Below are 14,160 nucleotides of genomic sequence, written 5' to 3' on the forward strand. Positions count from 1 at the left end.
AATGATCTTAGGATTACTTGAATATGATATATTGTAAAATTGTCAACTGGGGACTCTGGGAGCAGGGGTGGGAGGATATAGGATCTTGAAATGGCCTAAACAGTCATCTCAAGTCCACACCTACTGTTCAAGATCAAGAGTTTTCATTCTAGAATAGAACACAGTATATTGGACTAATATCTTGTGATATTAAATTCCATCTCTCACCAAGGAACAAGAATTTCACCTCCAGTGGATATTCCAGATTTTCACTAATTGCCATGTAACTCTCTGTAGTAAACAACTACTAAAATATTATACCTTGGCAAGTGGAGTGTCAAGAGGGAGAACTAAAATCATGTCAATAACTTCCAAAATTTTTTGAAGAGCAGGATGATCATCCCATTCTTTCAACAGAAATAATATTCGCTGCTTAAGAATGGAAACTGGCTCAACCAATTTAGCCAACACGTATGAATTTGAATCCTGAAACGAGAACCGAATAGAAAGGAAACATAAGAAAAGTTTTAGAAAATACGGTCGTACGAAAATTAGAAAAGCAAACTTTATGGAAGGAAAAAGTCACCTTATAAAAGTTGTATGCAGAAGTTGATTTTGTAGAATGGCCAAAATTAGCATGCTCCAAGCAGAGGCGAAGTAAATGCTCTGGAGCAATCTTCGCATCGAAAATGGAGGAAAATAATCCGTTTAAATCTGAAATCAAGAGAACATGAGAATTTTGATTAAGTACGAAAAAATTATCAGAGACAAATCATGCAATAGAAATCACCCTGCATCATTTCCATTCCAAGCATATAAGTGCCATGAAACGAAGACAATCTCTCTGCATCAGACACTTGACTACTGCAAAACTGATCATGAAATTTTGTCAATCAGTAGGTGTGAGAAAATGAGGTTAATGAAATTCAATAAGATTCTACAGAAAAATAAAGTCAATGAGATCCACTCAAAAGTGACATAAATGAATCAAGAACAAACAATAGCATTCAGCTTCCCTAAACTCTACATACCGTGCTTCCAACAAATATCCCAACTAGATAATAACTTGCGCTTGCATATCATGACAAATATGTTCTTAAGCTCGGGGAAATATGGGCATGTTGTAAAATCACACAACAATTACCATATTAGTTGGTAATACAAAAACCAGCACAAAACAAGAAACATAATTACATGCAATAACTACTATTCAGATGAGAAAGACATGTATTACAGTCTCCAGAATTTAATGGGCGTACGCAGATGGCACAACAGCTTCAGCATAGTTCCACATCCATAATGAACAAATTCGAAGATGTCCACCAAAATAGATGGTCCAGTTGAATTGAAAATTATCAATATTTCTTTTTAGTATATTTGTTTGCAGATGAAAACAAATTTTTTAGAGGATATTTTCTGTTTTGATATGAATGTTGGCATTTAGACTTGTAGAACATATTTTAGGCTTGCCATTATGAACTTATTATACACACATTAAGTGGAATCCGAAAAATGTTCTGAGTAAGCTTACTTTTTTAATAAGCTCCATCGAACCAAATAACTGAATGTGAATGTTGACCATGTCATCCAAATCGGATTCTTCAACTAAGTTCCAATCATTCTCCATTGTTTCAATCTGCAAGGAAAAAATATTACTCCCTCGTATGGATCTCACGCTTTGATGCGTACACCCACAAATTCATATGCATGTCCACTGAAAAATACTGATTATAAGATAGATGTTTGTGTTTCTGTTACTGCAGGGACAGAGAGAGGGCAAGATTGGGCCAAAAATATTTTTACCTTCCCATCTAGTTCTTCAGAAAGCATCTCCTGCCACTCTAAGAAGCTATCTTTTGCAAGCAAATTTGAAAATTTTGATACATCGATTTGTGTGATGCTTTCTATCTTGAATGCACGAGCTCTGAATCTGAACCACTGAGCCTCCTTTGTCTTTATCTGATGTTTCTGATCCATCCAATCCAACCAATAGCGGGAAACCTTATCAAATATCTCTTGCAAGACCTGACAAAACATGGTACAGCATCAAATCATTGCAAAGGATGAACCACCGGCTCATTAACACAGGCAAGAATTCTCACCTTAAAGGGAGCATCACCAAGAATATGTGCATCAGCTGCAGAAATTTTAATTCGAGCCAGAACATTGTGATAAACAGCAATATTGAATCGAAAACTTGAGTCCTGCTTAACAGATACAAAATATTAAGCACCATGATAATTCAGAAGAGTGGTTGAATAGCATGGTCATCCCCTGACTCCATATTAGCAGACCATGATGCTTATCACTAATACTAAACCACTCGTTAGAACTAAAAGGAAACTCAAATTTCCCAAATACAGCACAAAATCACATACCATTGTATCACAAACCAAGTCACAAGTAGAGATGGTTATTTTTTTCAGCAAATTCATGTTTATTTCCGCAATATTCATTGATAAATCAATATCATGAATTGAAAGTTCTGGCTTCCCCCCAGCGTTCACTGAAATTGTTTTTGAGGCACAGCCTCTAGGGAATCTCATAAATTCATAGATTGCACCCTGTCGAAGACACTTCCAGAGTCAAAGGCAAAAGATATGCAAAAGAAAAAAGATAATTCTGATAAAGAAACATATCTTCAACTAACCAGCCACATCTGCATATTCTGCTCTCCATTAGCACTGTACTCTTTATACAGTACACAAGGAACAAAGAATGACAAGCCTAATTTCATTTCATAAATTGCAGCCTGAACAGGTTCAATTACATCAAGGTATGCTGAGTATTCATTTGATAATCGATCAATGAAGCACGATGTTGTCCCCTGAAAATAAAAAATAAATAAGAAGAGAAAAAAAAACAGATTTGTTTGCATACAAAGCAGACAAAATACAAGAATTAACGGAAAATACTTGATCACCAGTTAAAACTACCTGCCAATTACGCAATTGGTCAATGAACAGTTCAGCTCTTGAACTTTTAACATTCTTCGTCCAGTCAACCAAAGTTGCAACCAACTTAAGAAAATCATTGCATTCAAGCTTCAATTTTTTAAAATTTTCAGGATTGGGACGAAAGACCATCTGATACAGGGGTAGACATCAGTAGGTATATGTTAGAATTGCTCTTCCACATAAAAGACATAATAATAACACTTAAAATGATGAAAGATCTCAAGGTATGAAAGACCTCTATCGCAACATTTTTGTTATACCATCAACTTGCTGCAAATTATATGAACTAACGCTAGGCCTTTATTATTTACTGTTGAGATTCAGTATCTTGACTCTAACTTATAACAAGAGAAAAAAAATCATATCAGAACCTTTAAGGGTGGAAGGGAGCTTGGAGGAGATGAAAAGGTAAATACAATCAGCTATTAAAACACAATTCAACCTTTTCATTCATGCTTATAAAATACACACAAAAAATATTTATCAGAAGAAAAATCGTAGACTCGGGGACCTTTCTTCTCAGCTTTCTCCTCTCAGCGTGGAGTCTTTCTAGCAAGTTTATTCTGCTGAAAATACTAGCTTCTCCCAGCGGTGTACTTCCAGCTAAATACATACATTCTTTCCGAACCTGTGATAACAAAGAGATCAGAAAATAGAATAAATCCAAAACTAAGGAAAAGGATTAAAAAAATGAAACTTAAAATAAACTATGAATCCAAGGATTTGTCTCAACTCTTCCCGAACCACAAAGTAAAAATCAGAAGTAGCCATAATCAATTGTTGCATTTAAGGCATACAGCCCAAAATAAACTAAACCACACAGTATTAGATCATACATACAATTTGGACAAATAAACCCTCAGAAATAGAATTCATTTGTCCCACAGTTCGTTAATCCGTGCATGGAGAAAATTATATTGTATCAACTGACATGCAGGTGCGCAGAATTGTCAGTGTGGGTGAATTTTCGCTGCAAGAATCAAATGATGGACTCATGGACAAACCTCAATCTCGAGCTCAAGTGAAGCTATCATTTCTTTGAGTTCAGAACACTTGATAGAATACTTTACAGTTGGATCAAGGTCATCACAGCAGATCAAAAGATTATAACGCAAGCAACCAATTCGCAAAAATGCATAACCGATACTTTGCTCTACATCGAAAAAGTTTCAAGTGAAAATGTGAGGACAAATATATATTAAACAGACAAAAAAAATGCATAAGATGATGCAAAGTATCACCACCTAAAATCTATAACCAAAATGTAGTATTATAGTATGTACTAACCATCAGAGGCGCACAGAGGATAAAGTTCATTCAGCAACGGCTCAATAAAGGAATCAATCAATGATGAAAATATATGGTGGTTCGATGAACCCAGAAGAGAAACCAGATTCTTGATATTTTCTTTCTGCAATACACCAAGTCACACAGGTGGACTTCAAACCAAGAAGACATAAAGACAACATAATATTGGGCAAGAAACTATGGCGCAATCTAAAGGCTAAAAATTGAATTTTCAAGGGTGACCATCTCTAGTGCAAAATGCAATGTCACCGAACAAATAAAAAGTTCACACCCAAAATCACGAAAGCATATCCACAAAATACCACCTGAAAGTCAAATTTATGACATACAAAATGGTAAGCAGTAAAAAAGAGGTACCGGGTTCTTCGATCTCTGGATTGATTGAAAGGCAGATCTGATTTTGGCAAAACTGGAATCTTCAAATGATTTTTTGTGCGCATAAATAATCTACGAGTAAATAAAAAGGGGGAGGTCAATCAGGATGTGCCAAGGTTTTCCTCTGAAAATGAGAATCAAAATCATTTCATAAAATCAATATGAATACCTGCTGGAAGAGAGAACGTGCAGCAGAGAGCAACATATCATGTGATTTAACCACATTTGCAGAACTGTGCCAAATATTATGTGAGGCAACCCTAAGCTTGAGCATATGTGCCAGATACTCTCTAACTGATCCGGTATTTTGCCTGAGTTTTATAGGAATGCACAAAAGGACCAAATAAATTTGATGAGTATTACAAGTATTGAATAATTGATTAAAAAATAAAAAAACAAAAAAAAAACAAAATAATATTACAACAAGAAGGAACCTCACAATTATTAGTTAAGAGATGAAAAGCATTAGCTAGCAACAATTAATTAGAATTACTAGTATCCTTTACGATTTAAGATTCATAGGACATATATAAAAATGGTTACATTGGACATGTCTATCCAACATATAGAGTTTGAAAATGTGACTGAAAATTGGAGGGTGATATTCATATATCAACATAATGTTGATAAGTTTGTTATGATAACTATTATTAATTCTTAGTTTACCCTTCTTTGTTTAAAATAGAGATTAGGTGATTATCTTATCTTTTGGATACAAAAATCTTCTATATATCTTAGAGACATCAGAAGGTAAATTTGAGTGATTCTAATCATTGAATAGAATAAATTATACTGTCCAGTGCATCTCGTTTTCTTCTTGGTTGTTAGCTTTTAGATAATGATAACACCAGATATCATGAAATGTCCCAAAATCTGCAAACTAATTCTAAAATAGTGATGACTTGACAACCAATTGACGGAGATACGTGATCCATTTGCAAATTGCCTATACCGTTTAAAATGAGGTGACACAGGTGATTTAGATGATTATTAAAGCATTATGAAGTCTTTGTAATTTGTATATCTACCGTACAAGGGTAAAGTTCCCTTGCTCAGAGTCAACCTAGTCGACTAAAGTTTCCTTGCTCAGAGTCAACCTAGTAGACTAAAGTTGATTTGAGACTTGCAGAAGTCAACCAGAAATTAAGAGAGTGGAGTAAATCAAGGTTTTGGTGATAGATGGAGGAGGTGGATCATGGATGCGTTTCCAATGTATTTTTTTCGATCTTTATCAACGGATGGCCACGGGGTAAATTCAAAGTGGAAAGAAGACTAAGACAAGGGAATCCATTATCCCCTTTTCTTTTTAATCTAGTTGTCGATGGTTTGGGAAGGATGGTAGATAAGGCAAAAGAAGAGGAGAAAGTAAAAAGGCTCGAGGTTGGTAGACAAAAAGTCTAAATTTCGCATATTCAATTTGCGGACGACACGTTATTCTTTGCACAATCACAAGGGCATTTGTTGGCAATAGTGGAAATTCTCAAAGGGTTCGGCCTTCATTCGGGACTTGATATTAACTTGGAAAAAAGTGTGTTGGTGGGAATTCATAGGTCGGAAGAGGAAATCGATGAATTGGCACTTGCAATTGGGTGCAAAAATGGAAAATTGCCGATAAAATATATATTTAGGGATTCTCTTGCGAGGAAACCCTAGGACTATGGACTTTTGGGAACCGGTGCTATCCAAAATGGCAAAAAAATTGGCAAGTTGGAAAAGGTCTTTTCTATCGAAGGGGGTCGGCTTACTTTGATTAAAGCAGTTTTATGTGTCATGTCATCTTATTTTATGTCGTTATTCAGCGTGCCTAATCGGGTGGCACAAAAGATGGAAAAAATAATGAGGAATTTCTTTTGGGATGAGCCGACGGGGAAAATCATTGTCATGTAGTAGGATGGGAGCAAGTGTGCAAACCAAAGGACATGGGCAGTCTGGGGCTGAGAAATATTTGCTTAAGAAACATAGCACTTCTTGGAAAATGGTGGTGGAGATGTTCGGTGGAAAGAGGGACTCTGTGGAAAAAAGTTATTAGCAGTCTTTATGGGTTTCAAGATAATGGACGGGACTTGGGGTTGGCGGGGAATTCGACTTTCAGAAGCCCTTGGAAATGCATTTCTCGATCTTTCCCGGTTTTTCATCAATTGGTTAGGGGGGTGTTCAAAGAGGGTAATATCATTCGTTTTTGGGAGGATGATTGGGTGAGGGGAGTCCCGTTTAGAGATCGTTTTCCTTTTTTATTTCGTATTTCTTCAGCGACCAACAAACAAGTCATTAGCTTTGTATATGTGGCTAATAGCAACGTCAACTCTCTAACCCATTGGGATTTACGTTTTAGAAGGAATTTAACTGACATAGAAAAGTGTGAGTTTGCTGTCCTATTAGGGGTCTTAGATACCGTTTGGGTTCAGTGGGGTGTTCGGGATTTTAGATGGTGGTTGGGGGACCCCTCAGGTTTGTTTTCTGTTAGATCTTTCTATAACTCTTTTTTCACATCTACAAATCTACAGTCCTTTTCATCCTGTCACAATATTTGGAACGTATCTGTCCCTCCTAAGGTTCATGTTTTCTCGTGGATAGTGGCATTGGGGAAATTACAAACTTGTGATTCTGTGCAAAGAAGGTGGTCGGCCTGTGTTTTATGCCCGCAATGGTGTTGTCCGTGTCGAAAACAAGAGGAGAATCAGGATCATTTGTTATTGCATTGCTCATTCTCAACTAAAATTTGGATAAAAGTGCTAAAAGAGATGGGTTTTCTATGGACGTTCCCGAAGATGGCAAAAGACATGTTTATTATGGAACCGAGTTTGCAAACAGGGAAAAGACATACGAGATTCTGGTTTATGATAATACATTGCACATTTGGTCGATATGGTTGGAAAGAAACTCAAGAATATTTGAAGAGAAGTCGGAGTCACTGGATGTAGTCTGGGAAAAAATAAATTTCAGGGTCGCAAGTTGGTCGATAGTATTGCCGGAGTTTAAACATCTTTGTACATCGGATCTAGTTAGGGACTGGAAATATATTTGGGCGTGACTATGGCGTTGTAATCTTGTTTTTATTTCCTTTCTAATGTGTGGATTGCTTATCCGCTTGTTGTAGACTTTATTATCATTATAATAAATTAATGTTTCCTATCAAAAAAAAATGAATACTTGTGAGCTGAAGCAAACTCATGAGCAAATAAAGAGATGAAGTTTTGTCCATAATGTTGAAATTTTTTAATAGAAAACTATATCAAAATCTCAAAAGAAACTCAATTGACAATATGTTCTGTAATCTATTTCACTTTTGATATGATAGTATTTTGTATTTTCTAGACAAATTTTAACAGAATTTGTTAACATGAAATTTGCATCCCCTACAAAAACATCTCCAAAAAAATTTTAACCGGTTGTACAACGCATGTGATTAATACGAGTAGAATATAAGGGATAAGAAGAGGAGTCAGCAGAATTGGCCAGACTTACTGAGAAACAAAGCACTTAATAAAATAATTAAATTCAAAGCTAGAAAAGTAAAAAGTCACAAATTTAAGCTAACAAATTATGCAGACTAAATAATTCAGACACTTATTTCCTTACAAGGCTAGAAAAATAAAGAAATTCATAATAGCAAGTTAAGTAAGTAGTCTTAGTTGATTCAGAAAAGGACTTACAAAATATGGCCGACCAATACCGATTTCAGAGGTTGAAAAAGCTTGTGAGGGATCAACGTATCATAACCTGGAATCTGCAGGGAGAGGGGATGCAAAATTTGAGTTTTCAGGACATAAAAACAAAACTTAACTCAAAAATGTTTACATTTCACACAGTAAATACCTCTGCCAGCATAGGGCAGGTTTCCCACAGAGTTACGTGCCATTTAAGCCACATCTCCGAAATAAAACTAGAAACTTTTTCACTCACTGTATCAGAAGATAAGACATCAATTATCAAAGTACCAGCGACGCCAATGCCCAAATTCACAGAGAAACACTAACCTCTATCAACCGATGCCCAAGCATCTAAGGTCCATATAATTTTTTGGTGGGGTAAGAAGTCTGTTGGAGGTCTTGACGAATAATTTAGTGAAAAGTTCAAACATGATTCCAAATCTCCAGCCATATCAGATAAAGCCTACAGTAAATGACAAGATGAAAATGGTGTTCTGACATGAGCAAGATTTTCCGCCAACCAAAAAATGTTTTAAGCCACTGAAAAATGAAAATAAGAACTCGAACAAATAATACATCGTGTTGTTCTTCAGTATCAACCACAGCAATCTTCATAAGATGCTGCAGTAGCTCCAAATCAAGGAAGAAAGTAGTCTCATCAACTAAAGGTTGTGTCTTTAACCAACATTCAAAGCCTGACTTTCGACACAATGCATCAGAAGTTAAGCGACAACAAGCAGAACAATAAGCTGGCCCAGCTTGATGTTTTGTAGTCTCCGCTCTCATTTTCAACTTTTGTTTTTCAAAATCCATCCTTCCCAAAAGCACCTAGTGAAACGATGCATTCACGAGAATATTGTCAAACCACAAATAGGTTTAAATAAAAGAAAATGAATGCATGAACACAAACCTGATACATCTCTTTCAGTTGCAGAATACAATCAAAATCATCATCATCAGCTTTGCCAATAATATATGATGACATGCAAACTCCTTCAGGAAAAGAATCGTCCAATCAAAACAAAGAGAGTATTAATCACCAAGCTCAATAATCAGCTCGTTAATGCAGGTATTAATATATGAATAGGAAACGTCGACTTCCTTTTCAATGAGTTTGTTATCTGCATATTTCTCACAGAAAAATGTAAGAAGAATTTATTTCACTTGGAGTAATTTCAAGCCCAATGAATATTACTATACCAAAAATCAGATATAAATAATGTTCCCAGGTTCTTTAACCATTCTTCAAATTCAAATAGTAAATCAAGCCCTACCTAACCATCGGATATGCAGCCTGAAAGAATATGATAGAACTCTACGTTCTTTTTTCCTTAAGAGATGTTCTTTTCCTACATACTTGAATGAAAGATGGAAAGAAGAAATGCATGCAAGGAACAGGGATACCAATAAAGTTTGTCATAAAATGAAATTAAAGTGAAATTCAGTCTATGCTCAACACAAAAAAGTGGTGGTTTTATGACAAATTGACAATAATAAACTTACTATTCAATTGAATTCAAAAAATTGTTTTATAATACAGAAAGCATCAGTTTATATGATGACAATGAGCTTCTCATAAAATTTACTGTCAAACAATGTCTAAAAGCATTAAATGATTTGAATATAGAAACAAAACATCTTCCAAAGATTTCCAGAAAAGGAAAAGAACGTGGAAATGCAAGGATTAGACCTGATCACATAAATCAGAGTTCTAAGCATGGAATAACAAACCAAAACGGCCAAAATATAACTCTAGAAATCTTTCGATGCACAAGAGTCTACCTTGCATTGCAAGAAGTCGAAGTTCGATGTTAGACGACAAAGCAACGGCTAATGTAACTTCATTGATATCATTGTCATCTGAAGAAGCATCATCAACAACAATCCTGCCTGGAAAACATTTTTTCAGCAACAAATGGTTTATAGTTAGAACTTTATAACAAACATCTCAACCGCGCTACAAGGTCTTCCAATTCATGAGCAAGTATCTCACCCAAACACAAAACAATCAAGAGAGTATATCATGCCAATTCTCCGTTTTTAAGCATAGATTAGAAACATTATGACAAAAACGTCATATGCAACATTGATTATGAACTGCATTATTTGGAAGGCTCCATCAAGCATACCTCGTTTCACAAACTCATTTTTCCTTGGCCACACCAGTTCACAAAGGCTTGAAAGTTGACACTGCTTTTGGTACAACTCTGCAGACGGAGGTAAAATTGGATGTCCACCATATGTCCAGAGCAAGGACTTCCTCGAGTTCAAATGCAAAGATGAGACTCCTTCCAATTCTTTCATCTTGATCTACATAATACCAAGTTTTTAAACAGTTTGCATGTACTACAGATCTAAATCTAAAATAAAAAAAGTATAAATGCTAAGAGGCATAAGAGGCAAAATAAAATGGAAAGTTAAAAGCTAATATGAACGCCACAGTAGCTCACCTGACAAGTTTTTGCTTCTACAGGACATATTTGGTACAATTTCAAGACATCTTTCATCAAAGACCGCCAATAAATCAGCTGGCAATCAAAATGAGATTGAATAATACTGTTCCAGAAGAGTTTATGATGTTCCATGAGGTCACAGAATGATTCAAACAGTAAATCAAAAGAAGGCGACTCAGCAAGCGCATGAAGCACTTTTTCTTCCATTATTCTCAGCGAAGTCAAAACGGGAATAAAACTTCGTTGGGTCGCATTCATTTGATTGTAACAGTCCTCACTGCTCCACTGTCGAAGGCTGAGTCTCAATTGGCTGGCACACTTGATTAAGTTTATTAGAACATGGCAGGATTTTAACTGATCAACAGATGGAAAAACATCAATAAATCCCTTCGAAAATATCGGGACAGAGTTGAATTCTTTATCAACTGAAAGTAAACGAAATATCCTGGTCCAAACAGGATGGTTCAGTTCGTTTTTGAATAAATCTGAATACCAATTTAAAAATGAAAAGATATGCTGCAATCGAGTACCAAACCAATCAAACCACTGAATATAAAGATGATAATCATTTTGAGTGGCCTGTTCAATGACCCAATCAGCAGCAAAAATGAGTTTCTTCTTGGCTAAAACCAAATCCAATTCACTCTTACTGCCATGATTTACAAGAATACTGTTATCTAAAGCCTTAGGGAACATTAGCCCATGCAACAAAGTAGCATCCAATAGATGAATCATCCTCGATCCTCCATCGATTGGAGTTTGTCCTTTAAAACCTCTGTTCAAAGTTCTTCCATGGATGAAAGATGCAATTTGAGATACCAAAGATTCCAAATACATACAATTCTGCCTAACACAAGTCTCTTTTGAGTAACAAATGAAGTCACTTAATTTCAAGGGGGTAGGCCAGCCTCCTGGTAAACATAACAAGCAATCTTCAGATGTAGTGAATTTATAAAATCCTGGATTTGATAAATAAGAAGCAGCTGCTTGAGAAACAACATCTTTTCCTCTTCCCTCACCGAAAGAGGAAAGGTATGTATGCTCCCAACTAACTTGAATGCTCCAATAAGGCCTATTGCCATTTGTAATGAGCCGCTGGAATAATCGCACCCAGCGTGAAAGTTCAAGATACGTAACTCTCACGTTAAGACGGGATCCTTCATGCATAGCATAAATGTGGGCCTTGGCCATCATTTCGACGAGTTTACCCATTGGAATTCCAGAAAGTGCAATGAATCTTTTTGCATCCCTGACCTCAATCTCATTAAGATTCTTACCACTTTTCTCATCTACTAACCAATATGGTTCCATCATATATATTTCAACTCCTCTATTTCTCATTGCTCGGGATACTTCACCATAGCTAGGATTTACTGTGAGGAACATCCGAAAGTTTGGATGAGGGTGAAGAACCACTGCTTTACCTTCTACAACCCCACACTCATTTATAACTATAGATCCAGACTGTTCAACCAAAGAGTTAATCCTATCAAGAATCTGGATGCAATAAATTAGAGAGAAACATAAGCTTCATTAAAATAGAGGATGAACGCAAGGGTTATATCCCATAAAATGAAAATATACAAAAATATTGCATACCGTGGGATTACAGAGGTTTGCATTCTCTAGAACAATCCACTCCCCATTTTCTATGGCCTTGATCAATAATCCAGTGACCCATTCAAACTTCATAGATTGTCGACCTTTTTTATGATCTTCTTCCAATTTTCTGATCATGTTCAGAATGATATCCAGATCTTTGTTAGACCAAGATACAGACAATTGTTGAATATCATTGTCCAGCTTTAAATCTTCAATAATTTCAACTAAATGGGGAATAGAATCTCTCATTCTTGGATGGTCAATGTATGTCGCTGAAGAAGTGGTAGGACGGTTATTGATGTTCGATAAGAAGGCCAACCATCGAGTAATTAGATCTTTCTTTTGGATTAATCCCACGGGAGAAAATTCCAACTGCAAGTTGCAGTACTCATTCATAATTTTTTCCATTTGAGCAATAGCGAAAAAATAGTGACGGGAGGCATTATGCTGCTCAAAGCATCCGAGTAGATCAGATATATCAGTAGCAGATGAAAGATTTAATTCATTTAGTACATTTCCAGACAGTTCTGCCAGCAGTCTTATCAGTGAAGTCTTACCAGAAGATGGAGGACCAACTAATATGCATAACCACTGATGTTTTACACACTCTGCCACCCCTTCCAAGCAATGACGTAAAGAAGGTAGAATCTTAAGGTCTTTACTGGATATGCCAGATGACTGATACCTATACCTTTCAATGGAAATGTTCCCAGCAACAAATGAACAAGGATTAAGCTGTACTCTAGGGTATGGATTTATGAATGGTCTGAAGCCAAAGATCTGTTCATATAAATTCAGAACTTCTGTTCGATCAGTTGCTGTGCGCATTCTTTGCAGATAAACAGTGCTCAGGAAACAGTCGGATTTTGGCTTCTCTGATGCACCTGAAAAATATTCAATCATTATTCGGAGGAGAAATGAGCTTGTAACATTTAACTGTATAAATGAAATTGAGTATAAAAAACCTTGAATAATTTCACACGAGCGAATCACATCCCGTAGATTAAACTCCCAAGGGGAACCCTGTTGACCAAATTTGTGGTATACCATGGTCTCTTGGTGTAGTCTTTCATTAAATGCCACCAACTTCATCAGCAAAGATCTTTCAATTGATGGAAACAGCGAGCAACAGATGGAAATATAATCTTCCACAACTAGCTCATCAACATAAACCTAAAACCAATTGGAAAAGGAAAATCTATTCATTGATATAAGCCAATAACAGTTGAAAAACTGAAGAGTTTCTACAGAACAATTTCGGCGTCTCCAATCTAAAACTCTCATGGTATTCAAATGCAAACAAGGGAGTACCTTCGTGAATCTATTGAGAAAGGACTTTGGAAGACCCTTCCGCCCCCCTCCTTGGCAAGAAGGATTTTGACATGCAAAAACTCTGAAAGATGTAGGGCATTTGAAAGATCGACCCAGTTCAGGAATAAAAACTTCAGACCGGTGGTCCAAAATAGCATTGAGACCCTAATTTACATAGTCAAGTTCAAGTACAACATTAGTAATTATTAAGCGAAATATAGGAATATATTGTCAAATCAAGGAGTGTTTTAGATGTTTACAATTAAAAGAATCTTTCATTTTTTATATAAAAATAGGCTTTAAAAGCACTTTTTTGGAAGCTAGAAAATGCCACTCCTCGGCTTCTGCTCTAGCTTTTCATTATATTGGGGAAAAACACTATTTTCACCAGTATGCCCTACACTAAGAATGCCTGCTTTGTTAAGGAAAGCACATAAAAACTAAGTTCAATAACATATTTTTTAAATTATGGTTCATACATCGAACTGGCCAGATGAGAACCAGCATCTGCCATGTTCATAACCA

The 14,160-nt window shown here is 36.0% G+C and overlaps 1 protein-coding gene across 3 annotated transcripts in view; it reads right to left on the bottom strand.

Annotated features, from left to right (window-relative positions):
- LOC140991784 (midasin-like) overlaps nt 1-14,160 on the bottom strand; it is a 50,287-nt gene that overhangs the window by 11,378 nt on the left and 24,749 nt on the right. For all 3 annotated transcript variants that reach the window (XM_073461954.1, XM_073461955.1, XM_073461953.1), the window contains 25 exons: nt 13,636-13,800; nt 13,290-13,497; nt 12,322-13,208; nt 10,720-12,219; nt 10,399-10,579; nt 10,052-10,159; nt 9,180-9,262; nt 8,846-9,097; nt 8,597-8,732; nt 8,436-8,521; nt 8,273-8,346; nt 4,789-4,930; nt 4,602-4,691; nt 4,224-4,347; nt 3,941-4,089; nt 3,448-3,564; nt 2,916-3,065; nt 2,630-2,806; nt 2,358-2,543; nt 2,082-2,183; nt 1,783-2,004; nt 1,511-1,615; nt 770-851; nt 566-693; nt 301-465 (listed from right to left, as the gene is read on the bottom strand). In XM_073461954.1, coding sequence (XP_073318055.1) covers nt 301-465; nt 566-693; nt 770-851; nt 1,511-1,615; nt 1,783-2,004; nt 2,082-2,183; nt 2,358-2,543; nt 2,630-2,806; nt 2,916-3,065; nt 3,448-3,564; nt 3,941-4,089; nt 4,224-4,347; nt 4,602-4,691; nt 4,789-4,930; nt 8,273-8,346; nt 8,436-8,521; nt 8,597-8,732; nt 8,846-9,097; nt 9,180-9,262; nt 10,052-10,159; nt 10,399-10,579; nt 10,720-12,219; nt 12,322-13,208; nt 13,290-13,497; nt 13,636-13,800 — 5,619 coding nt within the window. The remainder of the gene's footprint in view (nt 1-300; nt 466-565; nt 694-769; nt 852-1,510; nt 1,616-1,782; nt 2,005-2,081; nt 2,184-2,357; nt 2,544-2,629; nt 2,807-2,915; nt 3,066-3,447; nt 3,565-3,940; nt 4,090-4,223; nt 4,348-4,601; nt 4,692-4,788; nt 4,931-8,272; nt 8,347-8,435; nt 8,522-8,596; nt 8,733-8,845; nt 9,098-9,179; nt 9,263-10,051; nt 10,160-10,398; nt 10,580-10,719; nt 12,220-12,321; nt 13,209-13,289; nt 13,498-13,635; nt 13,801-14,160) is intronic.

The sequence above is a fragment of the Primulina huaijiensis genome, chromosome 13 (genome assembly GCF_012295235.1).
Source record: "Primulina huaijiensis isolate GDHJ02 chromosome 13, ASM1229523v2, whole genome shotgun sequence".
NCBI lineage: Eukaryota > Viridiplantae > Streptophyta > Magnoliopsida > Lamiales > Gesneriaceae > Primulina > Primulina huaijiensis.